This window comes from Serinus canaria, chromosome 4 (assembly GCF_022539315.1).
Source record: "Serinus canaria isolate serCan28SL12 chromosome 4, serCan2020, whole genome shotgun sequence".
In the NCBI taxonomy this organism is placed as follows: Eukaryota; Metazoa; Chordata; class Aves; order Passeriformes; family Fringillidae; genus Serinus; species Serinus canaria.
In genome coordinates this window covers 24,669,355-24,691,240 of record NC_066317.1, presented here as the reverse complement: position 1 = coordinate 24,691,240, position 21,886 = coordinate 24,669,355, and the positions used below count along the sequence as shown (strand labels likewise).

The window sequence follows — 21,886 nt, the reverse complement described above, 5'->3', positions numbered from 1 at the left end:
GCATCAAAACCATAAAAGCTCAAAAAATATTTTAAAGACTAATATTATTTACTTAAAAAAACAACAAAGTGAAATTCATTGCCCATTCTGATTAAACTTCAATATGGAACATCTTTTTATTCTGAGATGAAGAACTTACTTTAAAGTTCAGGCAATTTTAACAAATGCAGGCTACGCATTGATTGGGAAGGCCACTCACCTTTTCATTAGCCATGGAGTGGTACCACCAGAAGAGCCGCGTGGTGATATAGTAGGCAATGATGACATCTACGGTATAGTGTTCATGAGCAACCAGGATACAAATGATGCCAGCAGCACTCATCAGCCAGCAGATTAAGTGATACCACCAGAAATGACGCGGTGAATCTGTGAGACAGGGAGGTGATGGAGAAAAAACACAGCACAAAGCCATCTGTTATTCTAACAATCCACAAAAGCTAGGGGGAAAGATAAGAAAATTAACTTAAGGCTGCTAAATTTGAAAACATAACTCATATCACACTGGTACAGATCCCCTGCTATCACACTGGTACAGATCCCCTGTTTTGATTTGTATGAATCTACATAATGAATTAAACAAACTTACTGCAATGTTCTTACTTTTTAAAGTGAGCACAAGATGGGCTAGCTAGACAACAGCGCCACCCATTTTCTAGTCAAGTTTTCCAGTTAAATCATTTCTAGGATTTGGGGTGCAGAGGAAGAGATAAAATTGAGGTAAAACAAACTTTGTATTTAATCTTTTCACAGTCTATATTCGAGTAAACTCAAGTCTCTAGAATTGATCACAAATTAAACAGAAAGACATTCATTTTAATTCTTAGGTTTTAATTAATTTGCATGAAGCCTCACTTCTACGAAACAAAATACACTGTACAGAAAAGGGCAGTATGGGAATTTATACCCTTTAATGGAAGATTTAACAAATGGGAGTGAAGCTATTCAAAATGCCACCTCAGTAGAAAAGTTCTCCTGTACTTCTTTCCCCATTGAAAAAATGCCTGAGTGTCACAATGATCATTCATAACTTCTGACAGGCTAACTGGCTTCATTTCACTCACAGTGGGAGGTTTTGGCACCTCTTGCCTTGTGGGGCAATGGTCAGCCTTTACTTTCATACGATACCAGCAGAAAAGTTACTGATCTCAACAAGCCTACCCAGTAGGTTCTCAGAGGCCTGTGCAAAACAATAACTGTAGTGCCACTTTGAGGTGAGTGTCAAAAAAATTCTCTTAACTCTCCCCAAAACCCTCCAGACAGATCTCCATCTACTAATTTTTTTTTTTTTTTTTTTTTTTTAAGATAAGAAGCCGAGCAATCTGAAGAAGTTGATGAAAACAGCATTGAGAAAGTCAAACACACCAAGGCTAAAAATGTGAATAACTATTTTGGTGAAAAATGAGGTGTTCAGAGAATAAGTGAAAAAAATGGCAGAGTATGAAAGGAAGAGATAAGCAGAGCAAAAACTCCACTAAGCCAGAAATAAAAACCTCAGAATGCATCTTACACCAAAGACAAGTTACTGAAAGAGCAAAAAAGACTGCCACAAGCAGCCTCTAATTCAGAGCAATTATAGGGCTTCTGCCCTAGTTCAGATAACGTTTTGGTCATTATATGGGAGGTAAAAAAGGAAAGCTATGCATTTCTCATTTATAGAGCACAATTTCAGCAAAATATATGCTTAACAATTAGGCAGCAAAGAGCTTATTACAAAAATTTGTATGATAAAATTGCACCAATCCCTTTATATTATAAAGGACAAGAGAAACTAGCCCAGAAAATACTGGGTTGTCTTCATCTTTCCTGGTACAACTAAGTATGTGAATAGCATTAAAATACAACACAGCAGACAAAACAAGGCAATCAATGATGATTGTTAGACCTAAGTCTAAGAATCATCAGACTATAATCAGCATCTTAAATCACTATTCATTCAAAGAAGAACATCTCAAATCTGCAATGTGGAGTTCATCACATTCAAGAGGCCCTTTTATATTGTGCTTTTTGTTTAGGGCAGAATGCAGCACTGCAGCACCTTGTTCCCTGAACACTTTAATAAAAGGAATGCATCAAACTAATGCTGCTTAGTCTTATTTTTGTTTCAATGAGAATTCCACATTCTCATGAGCCAAGCTAGCATTTGCATAGTTTGGGATATAACAATAGGAGGGAAGACTCCAACTCCAAACTTGTGAACTGAGAAGGGAACTGCCCACTACCTATTCATGAGTGGCCAAGCTCCCAGGATAGAAGCACTGCTTACCATATATTAGACTTGGAAGTCAGAGCTAAGTTCTCTAACACTTTAATAGATGCTCTCAGTGCAGCACAGAAGATTTTTCCTCCCATGCCCCAGAGAAATGTAAAGCAAAGGGAGAAACCATAACTGCATCTTCTGCATGCTTGCCAAATTCTTATTCTTATCATATATTCTTACAAAAACCATTAAATAGGAGACTTGAGCACAAGACATCCAAAGATTATGAATTAACTTTTCATTGATTGCAGTAACTAATGTACAGCACACCTAAGAAAAGTCACTTTGCTTCTGGATGTAGTGTAAGTGTGGCTTCAGCACAGCATCATTGCACAAAATTCCCTATAACCCCCTGCAGCTAACCTGCACAGTCAGTGTGCACAACTACTACTGCATGTTTTATCCAAAATTTAAATCATCTGTCAACAAATGATGAAAAGCTATCTTGTTTAATCAAGAAATAAACACTTAGATAAAGATAGAGGTGACATGTTTAGCCACATTTAGCCCTTAATTAAAGCCCATAACCCTTTCAGTCAGCCTTACTACAATCCCTAGGAAGGTGATAGAACAGCTCACCTTTGAGGCCATCACTAAGCATTGGTCAGGAGCAGTTAGCATGGATTCACCACAGGGAAGTCATACTTAATCAGCCTGATAGCTTTTAAAATCTAGACAACTGGCTGCATAGATAACAGGAGACAACTGGATGTTGTCTATATGAACTTCAAGCAAGACTTCTGACACTGTCTCCCATGATATCCTCACAGGCAAGGCTGAACAATTAGTGAGGGTGTACTGAACTGGCTGAATGGCAGGGCTTGGAGGGTTTTTAATCAGTGGCACAGTCTACCTCAACCCAAAGGTTCATACTGGGTCCAGAGGAGTGGTGCTGTGCTGCCCTTCAGAAGATCCCACACAGTGGAGGGTTGGGCAGGGTAGAACCCTTTGAAACTCAGCAAGGGCAGGTTCAGGGTTCTGCACTTGGATGGAAGAACCTGGCGCACCACTACAGGGTGGGGGTGAACCTGCTGGAAAGCAGCTCTGCTAAGAAGTAGCTGGGGGTCCTGGTGGCCAAGCTATCCATGAGCAGCGCCCTCATAGCCAAAAAAGGCAGAGTAGTCTGGGGTGTATTAGTAAGATCATTGCCAGCAGGTTGATGGGGGTAGTCCTGACCATCTACTCAGCCCAGTGAGGCACATCTGGAATTCCAGGCTTCCTAGTACAAGAAAGATATGGAACAAGACCAGTGGAGGGCTATGAGGATGATTAGGAAATCGGAGCACCTCTCTTATGAGGAACAACAGAGGAAAATAGGCCTGCTTAGACTGGAGATGTGTGAGAGGAAACCTCACCAATGTGTCTAAATATTTGAATGAAAGGTGTCAAGAGGACAGAACCAGGCCCTTTTCTTTGGTGCCAAGCAATAGGACAAGAGGCATCAAGCAGGAAATCATGCACAGGAAGTTCTACCTAAATGCAGGATCTTGTTTACTGTGCAGGTGACCATGCACTGGAACAGACTGCCCAGAGCGGCTGTGAAGTCTCCCTCACTGGAAATATTCAAGAACTGTCTGGACACAATCCTGTGCCATGTGCTCTACAGAAATGTGCATGAGCAGAAAGGTTGGGCTAGATAACCTACAGTGGTCACTTCCAACCTTATCTACTTTATCTATTTTATGATTTTACTAGAGCCACAGTTCCATTTCCACTTAATTTGTGTTTCAAACCCACATAAATACAGTCTGTGTGCAACTGACATATAACTTTTGGAGGGGAGTGGTTTTACCCGTACTTTTGCCATTTGTTTTCCCAGTACAATGAACATGAACAAAAAAGTGCAATGAAGTTCAATCACTTACACTCTTTGATGAACAGATAGACCAGTGTTAATACTACAGTGTGTCCACTAAACAGGAAGTCTCCACACAGGATGTGTGATCCAGTTATGGATAGACCACCACCAGAAATCAGTCGCAGGATTCTCTGAACCTTGGCCTGAGAGTCTCCATTCAACTAGAACACCAGAAAGAAGTATCATAAGTGACTCAAGTAAACTTGTTGCCCAAACACATGTAGAGTCAGGGAGACAGGGATAAAAGGACAAATTATCTTAATTTTCTTTCAGGTTTCTTTCACATATTTTTAAATCGGCATGTGTTTCAAAGTTGACAGGGGATAAAGATCAGTTTGGTAACACTAGCATTCCGTCTATACTTTAGATCTATATTCAATCTATACTTTCCCAGGCTATTTTAAAATATGCATTGTGTGAGAGGGAAATGCAGGATACACTGAAACAGTAAACATTAAAAATTTGTAAGGTCAGATCTCTCATGGCAGCAGTTGACAGAATCAATGAAACGCATTAAAAACTGGAACAACCTTGCATACAAATTCTGTTATTCTGTCCAGAGCTGACCAGTGTTTCTACTGAGTAAAAACCTCAAACTTGCTTCATTTTAGATTTAGTTACAAACTCAGTCAGGAGTTAACTCATATTTGGAGGATGTACATTTTTAAAGCATGTATTAGGACCAGCTTTTGATTTCTATAGATACTAGACAGTTTTATCTAGCTGTTTTAAATTAACTCTAGGAAAAAAACCCAAGAAAAATGGGTAACCATTTTCCATAATCAGAAAAATATTCACATACAACAAAAAAAAAAAATCCAGAAGAATTATCAAGTGTTTTTCCAGAGTTCAAGTAATTGATCCTGGTTTCATGCTAGCAAAATGCACTTTTAGCAGAGACATTTGCATTTTCCTTTGATTACATCTTTTCACTCCACAATATAGTCTATTACACAGTCATCGTCAAGCTGATAGAACAAAACCATTAAATCTTTACAATAGTGGCACTTAAATAAAACATTTTCAAATAGACACTGATTCATAAGAGAAGTAATTCATCCACTATATCATCAAGTTGTCTCAATGTAGAAAACAACAGCCATGAAACTCAAGGCTAGAAATCTTATCCAAGAGGTGACAAATTTACCCCCCCACTGAACTGGCAATACTTTGTTTTCAGTACAGCTAATACAACAGATTTGTTCCAAGGAATTTTAAGTCTACAACTTTTAATTAGTAACCTTAAGTAGGAGTAACAACTCTTTTTTTGTCACCATTGAACATGTCATTAAATTTTTAAAATATTTTTGTAAAATTATTAGCACATCCATGTCTCTGTATTTATCAGTTAGTTTACAGAGCTGAACTTGTTTAAGTCACATTCCTATATATTTTGCAGGTTGGAAGCAGAGACAGGCATCTGACTTCAGGGACTGCAATAGCTCTTGACCAAATAGTGTGGGAAACCTGGCAGAGCACATAACGGTGTGGGGTTTTACAGGGATACAGCAACACAAGACTGCATATGAATTACATGTTCACCTGGGGTATCCTACCACACAAGAAAAAAATATTACAGTGTTCACCTGGGGTATCCTACCACACAAGAAAAAAATATTGCTACAGTATTAAGAGTGAGTAGCTTGAGCCTCAAAAGCAAGCTAATTGATTTAGTAGCAGCACGGTTTCAGCCTAAGATGATCTGAAAGGGAGCACACAGCTGCATCAACAACCTGAGGCTCCACTACTACACAAGTTTCGGCTTATCACTACCTATGTTTCTGAAGACATCAACTGAAAGTAATTTGTTTTATTTAGTAATACCTGAAACAATATCTTCTATTTGATCTGAGGGGCCATCAGGACTGATGCAGAGACTTAAGGCAAGAAGCAAGGGGCAAAGACTCTTACCTTTGGCGCACACTGAAAATGCATTCCAGGCACAGGTAAGGTAGTAACATACATGGTAATACAGCGGTACAGATACAAAGTTCCTATTATAAAAAAGAACCTGCGTCCCACTATTGATCTGAAAGTAAGGAAAGGGAGAAACAGATTGAGTGCAAAGTTCACATGCAGGACATTGAACAGTTACAGAGCTCTAGCTTCATTAGACAGGTGAACCCTTAGATGAAAGAGCAGCTCCACCCAAGCTCTTCACCACACACTTCTCTGAATCAAATATTAAAATATCACTTCTCAGCTTTTAGTCTTGTTCATACCTATAGTGTGAAGCTACCACCAATTTAAGATGGCCTCAGTCTAACTTACAGGTGTGGCCAGGCAGTTTTCCTCAAATCCATGACCTTTTTCGTCTCCATACTACAACCCCATTTCTTTTTAGTCCCCATACTACAACCCCATTCTTGACTTAAATATATGTAGTTTAAGAAAAACACAGGAGAAAACTTCTATTTAGCTGTAGAGGACAGTTGGTTCTTCCTCAAATTTGGATGAGATTTTCTTACACCATCATGACTTCCCCAGTTTCAACATCCCCAGCTCAGTAAACACACTTTGAAAAGCCCAATCTCAGAATAAACTCGAATAGTACAACATAGGTGTCAGAAATTCAGAATTCAAAGACATTATTCAATAATCAGAAAACCTGTATTTCCATATCTGGCATAGACACTCTATAATATTTTGTAAGTAAGCCATCCCTTTGTTATTTTCCTGCCAGCCCTATTCTACATTATTCAAGATTTCACTGTATGATTTCTTCTACCCAAAATGAGCAGTGTAAAAACATACAGCAGAGAAGAAAAATATTGCTAACTTACTTGTATCTAAGAAACAACCACTGGAATATCCATAATCCAAGTAGTATCATTCCATTTATTTCTGATACAGAAAAAGCCCATTGCACACGATCAACGTAATCAAAAAATTTGTCAGGCAAGGGAGGGCTTAGCTCCTTTGGAGGTACTCTCTCATGGACTACAGTGATCATAACAGTTGTTAAAATCAAGTTGAAGAGAGCATAGACAAAGGCAATGCCTGTTTTCCACCATTCCAGAGGAAATTTGTTCCTAGATTCAGCAGGCATAGCAATCTGGATGTAATCAGGATACTTCTTTGTTGTTTTTCGCAAGCCATTAGACAAGCCCTTTGGTTTGCTGGTGCCATTTTTGTTCTCTTCACTGACTGAGAGAGTAGGTCGTGAGTAGCCATTAGAAGTCTCATTTGGCTGACCCTCCATGTGCTCTTCAAGCTTTGCTGTCTCAATGGTACTCATTTCCAAGCTGTATGGCCAAAGAGGCTTTATTAGTGACCAATTTCTGGGCTCCCTGAACTCTGTTATTCCTCAAAGTCCAATATTCTTGTTCCTAGATGACTTCTGTAGAACTCTAAAATGCATCCATTGTGCTTTCAAAGGAATTTGTGAAGACAAATCTTTCTTCTAGAGCTGAATTATCTGCAAAAAAACACCAAAACAGATACTGAGGGCCTTCATAACTACTAATGTGACAGAAAAAAATATTCTCAGAACAGGCATTTTTAAGTATTTCAATTCCATTCAAGTTTACTTAGAAACACAGTCAAAAGGCAAATTACTGTGAAATAATTCAAGCCAACTCCTACTTGATAAATCTCGTATCAGTTTAAGAACTAGTACCAATTTAGGCTTGGGGTTTTTTTAAAGGACTAGATCCACAGACTTTAATGATCATGACATCACTTGCTTTATCAGTTATCAGAATTAAGGCTAATCTGTATTTGCAGCAACACTGAATTTTACTCCTAAGAGATATTCCATGCAAAATGTCCTGATTTTGGCCATAGGGTTGCTAGAGATATTAATATGGGTTGTCCATATCGATCAGACAAATCCAGTCAGTTCAGCTGATAGGACAAAAACCAGAAGGTCACTACAGAATTGAATTTTATAGTGTATAAATTAATTTAGATTCATCTAGAAAATCTACTCAATAGATAGCTCCATTAAATTTCATTAGATCTAAACGAGTATTCCATCAAGTCAAAAATGCATTTATATAGCCATTGTAATACCCACTTAATGTCTGAAATTTCAGATAACTGAGAAATATAGCCCTGGATTCAATTCTTAGTTATGGTACACTACACACAAATGACAAATGAACCTGTTTTTGCCCTTTAGCTGCTTTAAAAACAAATCTATTTAGATGGTTTTTAAACAGGAACAAATAGAAAAAGTCATTATTACTCAGGATTTATTTCAGGCTGCATTTGCTAATTCATAAAAGTTTTGCAAGCTAAAAAAACAGGTAAGTGGATATGTTTTTCTACAAGGAGCAAAGAATGAAGTTCATCTCTAGTGAACAGACATCTTGCTAGTAAAAATAAAGGCAAGTTCCCCATATTTAAAGTTCTGTGAAACCACTTACCATAGCTGTGATGTACCTATTTTTCTTACTCTGTTCAGCTCCTATAACAAAAATAGTATTACCATGTACAAATTGCTCCCCATCTACCAATAAATTGTGATTCTCTCTTATTTTAGTAGTTCCTGCAAGAGAAGTTCAGAACTGTAACCCCCTCAAGTCTCTGCATGCCAACTGCAGGCTGCCAGTTTGCCATGCTTTGTGTGCAATTTAGTCACCATGATGGCAGCTAGAGCTGCCAGTCTCCCTAACCATACACCACAGGACTTGCTTAAGAACATGCCACCTGCTTACAGGACAATCTAAACCAAAAAGAGCCTGGTAATTCAAGTGATTGTGTTTTGGTCCTTCCAGCCTCACCCCACCCAAAGAGAGAAGACATATAACATGGTAAGTACGTAAATCTCACTGATTTCCTGGGTGCTGCTCCAACCACTGAAAAAGAGAAGCAGCAAAAGTTCAGATCCCAAATATGAGATCCGTACAAATAAAATTGAAATAGCTGAGAAGCATTTCTAAATTTATCCCCCATCAGTGTTTCTGAAATCCATTGTTACTGGTTGACCTTCTCTAAATTCCTGATTAAGACGTGTATGAGAACTATCCATACGCAACACATACAAACAATAAACACCCAAGAAAACAAGTGGTGATTTTTGACGCTTTTTCCCCCTCTTACCAATCATATTGTGATCTCTGTATCTCTAAGAAAAGGGCATGTTTAACCCATCAGCCAGACAACAACTTCTCTGATGCTTCCTACAACTAAAAATACCCTTTTAGAGCATCTACAGAAGCAACAGCCTTAATCAAAACTATACCAGAATAGTATTTCAGCTTTCACAAGTCTTTCTTAACACACACACACTCTTCTATTCCTTCTGTCTAGTACTAAAGTTAAGCATATGACAGAACAGAAAAAAACTGAACCCAATTGCTTATGTTTTGTTATGCATGTAACTAGCATTCAGCTAAGTCAAGACCCCAATTCTCACCATTATGTTACATTATAGCACCCACTGAGGAAGCAATCAGCAAAACCTGGTAAATTTTACATCCTGTGCAGTTGAAACATTATTAGAATTATGCATTAACTGAGAGCAAACTACCTTAGTTATTTCCTTCTCTTCCCCACAAACACCATGCCTAGTGACATAGGTGAAAGATTTTACTTTCAGATGTTTAATGTCATCCAAGTAAGCCTTAAAGATCAAAGAGTATCTGAAGTACAGATGAACAATAACATAGGAACCTAAAAAGTAGAGTGGTGCTCATGTTCTCATATTAACTTATCAAGCAAAACAATTATAGCTACAGCTTGCAGGAGAAAGTTGTGTTCCTTCCTGGTACTTTAAAATGGATTATAAAGCACATTGATCTACCACTTCTGATGGCTCATCAAGATTATTTCAAGCAGAGTGCATACTGCAGCCAAAAGTTTGTTTACATTGATAATTAAAGGTGCTATATATCATCTGAGGAGTGATCTGTAAGAAGGTAAGTACTTCCCTTTATAGTACCTTTTCAATCTCTTTCTCCCATATTCTAAAAGAAATTAGCAACTCTATTGATGAAAAAGACAAAAGTCTCTCAGCCCCTTGCTGCCAATCTGACTGGCCAGAGAAGCGACAGATACAGAGCACCAAAAGCCTAATCATTCTCTGCTACTGGCTGTAAAAGGAACTCCCCAGAAGTGCACAGGTTCTTCTGCCAAGTTCCTGTCCGCAGTTCAAATATCCATTCACCACCCAAAGTGGTTCCTTTTAGCTTCATGTTGTCCAAAACATCCCCATATCAAAACCAGTAGAAGCCCACCATCTGCCTAGCAGAAGGCCTTCAGCAACCAGGCAGCAATGCTTATATCTGGCCATCTTGCCAACACCTAGGTCTGAAAAGCATACTAAATTGCTCTAAAATAGGGAGCAGCTACTGAGGAAGTCTCAAACTCAGAAAAAACTGGCCAAGTAACCCAAAAGAATAAATAAAATCCTTATAAGAGACACCTCCAAGTTTTAGGAAAAAGTTTTCCTTTTGGAACCACTTTTATACCTTCTAAAAATGAATGTTTCCTTATCAAGAAAGGAAAAACTTCTTAAGCAGCAACTCTACAGCAAAAATCGTAACTGCCTCAAGGAACAACATATTTCAAAGAAAATCTCTAGAATTAAAATATGCTAAAAGAGGAAGTGTCCTAAAATTTTATCCTGAGCTCCTACCTGCTCCCATGCAAACAGCATCCCTTAGTTTTCTGCATCCCCATTTGACTGTAATTTGAAAAAAAATAGTTGATTGGGGGCACAGCTTTGAGACAAGCACCAGAAAGCATGTCTGCATTTGGCTCTTTATACTAGAACTTAAGAATAACAGAGTTTTATTTAGCTTGTTAGTCATCCAATTTTCATCTAAAGGTCACTTTCACAAAGTTAGCTCCCAAATGGTATTTCTCATCCAGTATTGGAACTCAAACATTTCTCAAAATATTTTAATTTCTAAAATTTATGAAGGACTGAATAGTCACAATTTGCACAGGGTTTTCAAATAAGTAGTTCTTAACCTGTTTAAACACTATTTGAACAAAAATATCCCAAACAGTGACACTGATCTATTCTGACATTAAGAGAAACTATACTTTCATATACTAAATGGAAAAGACTTATCATAGTACTATTTTAAAGCTTTTTGTAAAGGCTGGCTCAAACATTTGATCTAGCTGTATTCTTGTATTTGGTAACTGAAGAAAAAGGGTCTGCAAACAAAGTACAATTTGAAGTAACTTATCTATATCACATAGTTACTAGGAGACAATTTTTAGCTAGCTTGTATTTTGATCAGTTAAATTTTTAGGGCTACCTATGGAACTAAAACTAAAAAAGAAGCCAGGTTACCACTGTTATTTAGACAGCAACGAATAAAAACTTGCTTTTAGAGGTTTCCCCTTAATTTTGGTTTTTGAAGGCATTCCAGATCTCACTATCCCTTTTTCCAGGCCATATGTACATCTCACAGCATGCAGGCGGCTAGAAGGAAGAAAAAAGAAGCCCAACACCACCTAAAACCTCCAGAAGACAACTGCTGTGATGCTAAAGAATTGCAAGTAAAATACAGCTGGATTACAGAAGTACCGTTCATTATCATCACATTATCACTTGCAGTGAATGTTAGCTTTTTTATTAAAAAAAAAAACAAAACATGAACTACTTATATGATATAAAATTATTTTCAGCAGTAGAAAGAGAGCAGTTACTCCCTCTACCCTGAGAGGGGGATTTTGCAAGTCCCTTATTTAGGATTACTAATGTACCAACAGAAGACATCTTTAAGGACTAAATCCCTACACTAAATAGAGGAGAAAAGCTTCAAAGTTACAGGTACATTTGTACAAACCAAGTTTTACCACTCCTGTAGAATTCCGTTTCTTCATACCTCTTAATAGTAAAAAGTATGTTAGGTTTCATTTTCCTAGTAATTCATTATCCAGTGTGTTCTACAGCAGTGCCAGGTTTCTGAAACAGTATGTCCCAAAAAGCACCAAACCCCCCCCCCATTTGTAGCACCACCGAATGGTTTGGGTTGAAAACAACCTTAAAAGTCATCTAGTTCCAACTCTCCTGCCATGCCTTCTACTAGAGCGAGTCTTTAAAACCTCATCCAATCTATCTCCAGAAACTAAACAAGCAAGGAGAAAAAGCATCTTCAAGTTCTTTTATCATTTTGAACACTGGTGAGTAGGTTTGCCTTAACTGCATGAAGGGATCTTCAAACTCTTGAACTGTTTGGTCCCCAGACTCTGAAGGACTGTATTTGGTAACTAAGAGTCTGATGTCCTTAAAGGTGACACCATGACATGGCTAGAGTTTCCTTGTGACTAGTATTATCCTTATCTTTCAAGAAACAAGATCACAATAGCTGTCAAATATTTGTTATCTTTTAGTGCTACTATAACTCATTATAGAAATAAATCATACGTACATGACAAAGTTGGTTTTATCTGCAGTCTTCCCTAAAACAAGTGTTTTGAGAATGGTCAGTCGTACATCTGTAGAACCAGCAGAATAAACAATCATTCAGGTTAGAAGAAACCTCAGGAGGTTCCTGGGTCTCTGGCCAGGATCAGCAGTGACTCAGGGTTTCAATCCAGCTGTACTTTTCATGCCTACAAAGAAGCACAACCTCCCCACGCAGCTTGTTTCACTGCATGGCTGTTCTGACACTGAAAACTGGACTTATTTTTGCTGTTTTGCTTGCTTTTTAATTGTTAAATCTACTGGTTTTGTCTCTACTTCTTATTAGAAGTTACAGCCTTTGTTACTCGTCTTCCCACTGTTGTGAAGAGCCTGGTCCCCATGTTCCTGATGGCATCCTTGCAGGTATGAAGGGGCTGCAGTCAGGTACCTCTGAGACTGCTCGTCTTCAGGCTGAAACAACCCAAGCTCCCCCAGCCTCCCCTCTGAGGCCTGTGCTCCAGCCTCCTGACCACCCCCTGATGGTCCCTCTGCTGAGCTTGTTGCCATTTCATGTTTTGCCTTGGTCAAGGACCAAAAACCAGATACAGTATACCAGATACAGATACAGCAAACCTACTCACCAGTGTTCTAGACAGCCAAGTAGTACTGAGCAAAGAGGAATAATCACTTCCCAATAAATAATGACTATGCTCCTATAAAATACAGCTCAGGACAGTGTTGTCTGCCTTCACTGTCAATGCACACTGTTAAATCCCTTTTCAACAGAGCTGAAAGAAGTATTGTTATTCAAACATTAAAGCCTAAAGACTCCCTCATAACTTTTATACCAGCAAAATAAGATTAAGTCTTCTTCCTGCTTAACCCATACTCTCTAAAATGAGACTGTTTTAGTAGTTCAGATTTGCACAGAAAGGTCTGCTAAACTAAAGTGATATTTAAGCTCTGAATCAGCTGCTTTTGAATAAAGGCAAAAAGGTTCTTTACCACTGCATATTTTGTAACATTGCAAAAAAAATGTTTGGCTCATAACCACCTTCTATTCATTACAAAAGCCTATTATAAACACTGTACAAAGTATGGAAGTCACTGTTCTACCTCAGTTTCATCAGACAAAATGCCAGAAATGAATGCCAAAATAAGCCTCTGGATCGGGCTTTTATGCACAGGCTGGCTTCTTTCATTCTGCAAGAGCTTCACAAACACTGCTTAAAAGCCACTATCGAAAGCAAGATTCTTCTCAAAGACACAGCAAAGTCTATTTGTTAGGAGCCTAGCAGCACAACAAATGCCTCAAATCTTTCCTAGCTGACTCAAAAGTTGCAGACACTGGCTGTGAGGTAAGGGGAACCCAGCATGGGAGGCAGGAATGTTTTAGACTATTTTGTAAAGTCCTCCACCTAGTTACCGAGGGTAAAGGTTGCACTTCATAACGGAAAGTCAGACCCAGAGATTAGTCACCACTTTCAGTACAGGTCAGTGAGGAGTCACAGTGACTAATGTGTGCTTTAAAGTGACTGTGTGACAGCTTATCAGCTATCAAACAGCTAGAAGAGGAAGTTACGTAATCAGTAAATTGATCTGTGATATACCCTAAAAATATTTGAGTAATTATTAAGAAGATATTGCCTGTCAAATTTTTTCCCTATGTTACTTCCAAAAAGCAGCTGTGCCAACACCAAAATCACAGAATCACACCTTCAAGATAATCCCATGCCCTAAAACCTCAACTAAACCATGGCACCGAGTGCCACATCCAGCCTGTTTTTAAACACACCCAGGGATGGTGACTCTACCACCACCCTGAGCAGACCATTCCAGATCTTTATCACTCTTTCTGTAAAAAGTTTTTCATAATATCCAACCTGTATTTCCCTTCATGCAGCTTAAGGCTGTGTCCTCTCATTCTGTCAGTGCTGCCTAGACAAAGAGACCAACCCCCACCTCTCAGGGAGTTGCAGAGTGATAAGGTCACCTCTGAGTCTCCTTCTCTCCAGGCTAAAGACCCCCAGCTCCCTCACAGGGTTTGTGCTCCAAGCCCCTCTCCAGTCTCGGTGCCTCCTCTGGACACGCTTCAGCATCTCAATGTCCTTCCCAAACTGAGGGGCCAGAACTGGACACAGCACTCAGGGTATGGCCTCACCAGTGCTGAGTGCAGGGGAAGAATGACCTCCCTGCTCCTGCTGGCCACACTATTCCTGACACAGGCCAGGATGCCATTGGCCTTCTTGGCCACCAGGACTCTCTGCTGGCTCATGTTCAGCTGGCTGTCAGCCAGCACCCCCAGGTCCCTTTCTGCCTGGGCACTGTCCAGCCACACCATCCCAAGCCTGTAATGCTGCAGGGGTTATTGCGGCCAAAATGCAGGACCTGGCACTTGGACCTATTAAACTTCATCCTACTGGATTCCACCCATCCATCCAACCATTCCAGGTCACTCTGCAGAGCCCTCCTACCTTCCAACAGATCGACACAGGCTCCCAGCCCAGTGTCAGCCCCAAGCTTACTAATGAAAGACTCAATCCCTCATCCATGTCATCAATGAAGATATGGAACAGAGCAGGTCCCAGCACAGACCCGAGGACACCACTGCTGACTGGCCCCAGCTGGATGCAGCACTGTTCACCACCACTCTCAGGGCCTGGCCACCAGCCAGCTCTGAACCCAGCAAAGACACTTCTGTCCAAGCCAGGGGCTGCCAGCTTTTCCAGGAGTGTGCTGTGGCAGACAGTGCCAAAGGCCCTGCTGAAGTCCAAACAGACAACATCCACAGCCTTTCCCACATGCAAACAAGAGGTCACATTTCTGAGAACATTCTAGTGTACTTTCTGCAGCAACAAGAACCCTCTTCCTTAGAAATTTAAAGTGAGAGGACAGTAATTGCTTAAATCTGCACAGCATTTTACAATATCAGCAGTAATGCATATAAACATTGCACAATCCAGAGAAAAGTTTTTTTAGCACTGAGGTATACACAGAGGCTCCTACCTAATAACTCACTTTTTAAAGAGCCTGAAACAGAAAATAGTCCTTGAAAACCATAGGATTGTAATTCTCACCCTGCATGAATTCTTAGGACAGGGCATATTTAAAACTAATTAGTGTCATACTACAAGCTGGTTTCACTCACATCCCTCAGTTCATGTGGCACATTACAAATTGTGATTCTGTACACAGCAGCAACACTTACTTGTGCTCAAAGACTCAAGCAGCAGAAACACCTCTTTCAGAAACACCCATATCTACACACCCACACACACCCTTGTCTGATGGTATTCTGACCAATATTTTACCCTCTATGCCAACAACAGAAGACTAGCACACTACATACTGTTAAAACTGGTCAGGAAAGAATCAATGACTCACTTCTCCTCTCTTCTCCCTAAGAAGAGTTTTCAGCTTGCTCAACTCTGTTGATGTAGCTGCCTGGAAAACTTCATGAATATTAGTTAAGAGCGATGATGCTCACAGTAAACAGAGTGACTAAAACTCAAAGAAACATGATGTAGTTCCTATTTTGGTCTTCCCCTCTACTTCCTTGCAATGCCTACCACCAAGCAGCCTAAGGCTTGTGCATCACAATCAGCAACCCCAGTCAACCAGAGATGGGAAAACACAGATCTCTCATTCAAGCTGTTTGTTTACAGGCTCAGACCTCCAAATCTACATCTAGCTCATACACTACATGCTTCCTTAGCACTTCCCTGCCCCCCTCCCCCCCAGCTTCTGTTGACACACTTTCAGAACCAAAACCTGGTAAATTTAATTCTAACACCAAGTCAAGAGTACTGAGCAATTTCAGCAATTACCAAGATCAATCCAGACATGTTTAGTTATGGGATTAGAAAAGCAGCAAAGAACCCTTTCATAATATACTCTTCAAGCTTCCAGTTTGCAATAACCAAAATTATATTAAGCTTTTCATATGTAACTGGGTTTCTCACTGAAGTTCTATGCACCAACTTGAAGCACTACACAGTTAAAAAAAGGCATCACAACATAAACTTCCAATGCAGTCCCACGCTTTTCTTTAAACTTCAGCAAGTATTCCATTAGCTCAAAGCTTTCTATTAATAGAAGAAAATACTTTCCACATTATGCTGGCAAGAAAAATTATTTCCTTTTTATATTATTTAATTCAGAAAAGACGGTGTTAAACTTTAAATACTAAGCACTTAAGTACTACGCACTTCAACACTTCCTTCTTCATTTCTGTTTCTGCCACAGACTGATGAACAGAACACTCGTTTCCATGGGATAATCACTCCTCCTGCCTGGCAAGCTATCTCCCCACAACACAGGGTATCATTGTTAATTAAATTTTCTGAGAGGATGTTAACAGTGGGGCAGCAATGGAAAATAATAACAATTATAATCTAAAACCTTTCTGTAATACCCTTCCCATATATTTTGCTATCTTCATTACAGCCCCACCCTAGAGGTCATAAAAAGAGGCCAAGAATCCTATTAATGTGTTTTTACTGCCCCTCACAGAGTTACTATTTAAGAACCTAACTAAACATCTCCAAAACAATTCTAACCTCTCTTCATTATTCCCTGCTGAACTGCAGCCTTGGTAAGAACAACCCTGCATTGAACAGCAGGGCTACAACAAAATTCCTTCATGCTAAGCAGCTCATGAGACTCTGCATAGAGGCCTTCACCATTCACATCAGTACTTTCATTTGTCTTCCCCTTCTTGCCTAATAGCTTGAGAATTCTTTTTGCCTTTTTAAGAGCTTTTTAAAAGCATTTAAAGAACCAACTTAGGACTGAAATGAGGAAGTTGGGGATGTTCAAATTCCCACTTACTAAAATATAAGATAAAAACTATTTCTTCAAGAAAACACCTGAATAGCATCTTCAGCTGAAAAATCATTGCTCCTAAAAAGCTATCATTAGAGTCTTTCATTGTAACATCACACAACTGCTTTGTAACACCTACATCTTGCACATCATGCACACACAGCATAGCTAAAAAGGAACAAATTAAATTAATGACTGAAATTACATTGATCTTACCCTACCAGTTGGTAAAACCTGGTGTGTAAGCACCGAGGTGACTCTCAATCTACACAGAATTATGTATATTACACTGTATCATCATGTACCTCAAGTAGCAACTTCCACACCTTAAACTATATGTTGTACTCAAGGAAGGCTTCTGGCCATCACTGAACCCATTATCTTTAGAAGCATAGGCAAGCAAATGATCACTCAAATCAATCAAGGCTGAATGTGAAGTGGAAATACAAGCTGGTCAATCAAACTGCCTGCTAAGTGGCATTCATACCAGCAGCACAGTGTGTTGCACTGAACATTATTTATTTTCCATTTCTTCATTTAAGTAACATGAATTTATCTTAAAATTTTGAGTCAAGAGACTATTTCCACAGGAAAGAAACCCACAGGCTGGAAACCAGGACCACTTTTGACCTTTATCTTACTGTCCATGAAAAATTTTGGGGCAGAAGAAGCAAAGAATGAGTGATCAAAAAAGATGTTTCAGGAAGGTCATTTGGAAAAAGTGATTTACAAACATATATCCATGTGACATTCTTGGTCACATTTTCATGGGAAGCCCTAAAGCTTACTTTAAAATAGAAAGTATTCTGTAAAAATTATCCAAAAAGAATTTTATGGCATTCTTACTCTAATGTCCAGCAGACATCTATCCACACATTGATTTGGGAAGAGGAAGGGAGGCCAAAGAGGTGCCTCATAGACTATCTGAAACATGAAGGGCAGATTCTGAAACAGATTCTATAAACTGCTCCCCAGTCAGAACTTCAGCTGACAAAACTGTTTAGGACAAAGTCAGTCTCATCTCTAGACTCCCTGAGACCAGTGATGTGAATGTGTGCTAAGTAGCCATGGTGTATAGTAAATAAGTGGCGAATCAACTAATACCACGTGATCCGTTACAAAAGTCTAAGGACAGAACTAAGTGTTCAACTGGAAATAGTGCCAAGCAGTTTTAAAAGAAGAGAATGAAGAACTTGGCAAAATTAGGGCACAGTAAAAACAATTATTCTGGTCTACCAACTGTCTTTTTCCATGAAGGAGGCCACTATCTTATTACATACTGCTATTTCTGCTGTGTTCCTGCATAAGTTTTCCTCCAAAATACCAAATATGTCAAGAGAGCTGCATCTATCAGTAAGGACAGATCATATTCTAGCTTTATAAGTAACCTTCTAAATTTAGGACAAATGGGCATAATCTGAGAAAAATTTTGTCTAGAGCATAGCTTGGAATCGAGACCCAATAGTGGCTTGGATTTCAAGAGCTTTCATAAACCCAGCACTACAGCAAGCCAGGCCATTTTAAAGGTATTTACCTGGCTAAATGTAGGCCAGGATAAGGGCTTGCACAACACAACCTCTGCTAAAATCAGCTGTTGCAGGAATTGCTCCTGCACAGCCATTTTGCAGCTAGAGCCACGGCAGGTGTCTTTGCTGTCAACTACTCTCCTCTGGGTGAGTCTCATCTTGCCAGGAGTAGGATGGCACATCCAAGCATCAGTGGCACCAAGAATGCCCTATATTCACATCTATTCGAGACATACAGCAAAAGGAATGAAGGGAAGTCTCACAGAGATTTAACCTAGAAGGTCCCCACATCAGTTGTACTTGAGCACTACTTTAAAAGGGGGGTAACGTCACCATTTCAAAGGTGCACAATTGAAGCACAAAACATGCACATGATAATATTAAACACATGAATGCCACACCCTGCATGACAGACATTGTAAAACAAGAAACACCCCCACAGGAGCAATTAGAGGTTTGCAGAGGAGAGAGGCAGGAGCCTTCTAGACTCATGCAAGCCAATTAGGAAGAAATCAAAATTCCACATTATATTAGTTTACAACCATAACTCAAGAGGTGTTGTAAGATGTTAACAACAGCTGGGGCAGACCAAGATGGCCTAAAACATTCCGTACCAATCCCAGCTCATGGAATTTCTTTATCAAGACAACAAACAAAGATGGGGATGGCTCAGGACTGGCCATAAAAGCTGCCACCCAGGAAGGCATATTTTATTTATTTGGAAGCAGAAGTCAGGCTTGAATACTAGGATCTTCCAGCCCACATTAAGCTGTTCTACTGCCAGTGCAGCAGAATTAATTAGTTAAACTCATGAAAAAAAGTCTAGGCCATGCATGTCTAACTTATATGACAGGCCCATGTTAATTTTATTGAACCACATGAAGTGCAGTTATCCATATTGTACACGTGTATAAACAAAAATAGTGGATCACAAGTTACCCATGCATTGGTAAGTTTTGTTGGTAAAGAACAGAAGAAATTTATCTGAAATCCCAGAGCAGATCCATTTTCTCTCCTTCCTTCCTTACTACTCCTTCCTTACTACTTTAATGTAAAAAAAGTAAAAAAAAAAAAACAAACCTGTTTTAGAAAAGTCTTTTAACACAAGGAATGCTAAATGCTGTTCTAGCATAAGAGAAAAATTGAGTCAATTTCACAGTTTAAGACCTTCAGAAGAGAATCTATGCCCTACAGTACGTATATTATTCCTCCCTGAAACCTTCCAGATGAGCTTCATATCTCATGCAAGACAACACAAAATAAACAGGTTTTATACACAGCAGTGTTACAGTCCAGCAAAGACAGTAAACAAATCAGCCCAAAAAATATGTCCAACCTCCGAACAAATCTGCCTTTTCAGATAATGCACATTTTGAGCTGCCTTAAGTATTGAATACTCAGATGTGTGGATCTGATGCAGAAAAGAAGTGCCATATCTCTAGAATTAAGGCATCTGCCATAGCCTACATTTTCCTATATTCCTCGGAGAGCTTTACAGAATACACTCCAACAAGTTAAGTATTGAAGTTTAAATCCAACAGCACGAGTAACTACCCTAATCTAAAAAGGATTGTTCAGAGAAAGTTCTTGGCTTCCCAAAGCTTCCTCACGTCTGACAGTAAGATTTTATAAAACAGATTTAGACAGAACTGACACTTGTTCAATTCTGCTTCTATGGGGCAAGAGCACAAACTGATCTCTTATTCCACAAGGAGGCAGTCAGGGCAATCACCTGACGTGTCCAGGATAAAAACTTGCAGTAAAATTCCTTAAGGATATTCAGACATCAGAACACTGAATATTCATAGACACATACTGAGACAGTTTCCAGGAAGAAGCTAAATTGCCCCTAACCCTCAACATTTGAGCTAATGTGCAGACTTCACAGCACACAATTGAAAAAACAAACACAAAACAACAAGCAAACAAAAACTTCCAACAAACACCAACTGGAACAGGTACTATTCAGTCTAACTGCATAAACCACTTTCTTAACATACACAGGAGACAGAAAATCACAAGACAAGGGGCTCACACGCCACACAGGCTCCTAGAGCTGTAACTGTTAGGTAAAAAGCTACATGTTGTTTGACATGTACCAGCATGAAAATCTATTTGACTTACAGCTTGGTTATCTGCAAATGTATCTCAGGTGCAATCACTCAGTGGGTGCTGCCTGGCTAAGAGGTAAACAGACACAAAGCTCCTCTCAGACCTTTGAGCTCTCCTGGACCAACAGGACTCATGAAAAGAGGAGATGAAAGGTGTGGAAACAGTTTTAAAAAACAGTCATAATAGTGATAAGACAAAAACATAATCCTAAATAACAATACATTTTCTATCCACTAAGATTGTCTTTTTCTCCATCAAATCACACTATGACAAATACACAACACTAAAGATACCATCCTGCAGTTTATAAGCCTTTTGATGAAAGGAGAAAGCCTTTTTCTCTGATTCTAATTGGAAAAACTATAGAATATCACCATAAATGCATGTGCCAGGACATTTTTCAAGTTACATTCTCAACAATGCATGACCAAATTATAAGCTATGTAACATCAGTCTAAAACCTTCTGAGCAATACAAACCATTAAAATCAGAAACATCTTCATAATAGTGTTATGGAAGATGAATCATGATAATGGTTCTTCAAGCAAATTATGGAAGCCAAAGTACAATATTCCTCCTGTAGCTGTCCTTGTAACTGCAATAGAGATTTTGATAAGAACAAACTTTATATGCACGTTACACACATCACAGTCAAATTTTGACTAAGCTGTATTGCCTCTGTCACGTGTTCTAGAAAGGTGTGCAGTGCTAAAAGCTTTGTTCCTGATTCTACTACCACAGGATGCAGAAGAATAGGAAGAAAGCACAAATGTGTGCACACTCAAAAGAGTTACAGGTAAGGTAGGAGAACACAGTTCTAGTGTTTGTCCTTGCTGCAGAATAAAAGAACAGAGAACTTGTGCTTGCCTAACACTCTCCTCTGCCCTCCAGGCCTTGGAAGGGGTGGAGAGAAGTATCCCATTTTAAATGGGATACTTCCAAGTATACTTGGAAGTATCCCATTTTAAATTCAGTCATTCAGTTCTGAGCTCTTCAAA

General features: G+C 39.2%; 1 protein-coding gene across 3 annotated transcripts in view; it reads right to left on the bottom strand.

Moving 5' to 3' along the window:
• Nucleotides 1-21,886, bottom strand: part of SGMS2 (sphingomyelin synthase 2) — a 45,032-nt gene that overhangs the window by 11,610 nt on the left and 11,536 nt on the right. For all 3 annotated transcript variants that reach the window (XM_018926793.3, XM_050973852.1, XM_009101262.4), the window contains exons 2-5: nucleotides 6,899-7,533; nucleotides 6,027-6,144; nucleotides 4,123-4,276; nucleotides 200-366 (exon numbers count right to left, since the gene is read on the bottom strand). In XM_018926793.3, coding sequence (XP_018782338.1) covers nucleotides 200-366; nucleotides 4,123-4,276; nucleotides 6,027-6,144; nucleotides 6,899-7,353 — 894 coding nt within the window. In that variant the 5' untranslated portion in view covers nucleotides 7,354-7,533. The remainder of the gene's footprint in view (nucleotides 1-199; nucleotides 367-4,122; nucleotides 4,277-6,026; nucleotides 6,145-6,898; nucleotides 7,534-21,886) is intronic.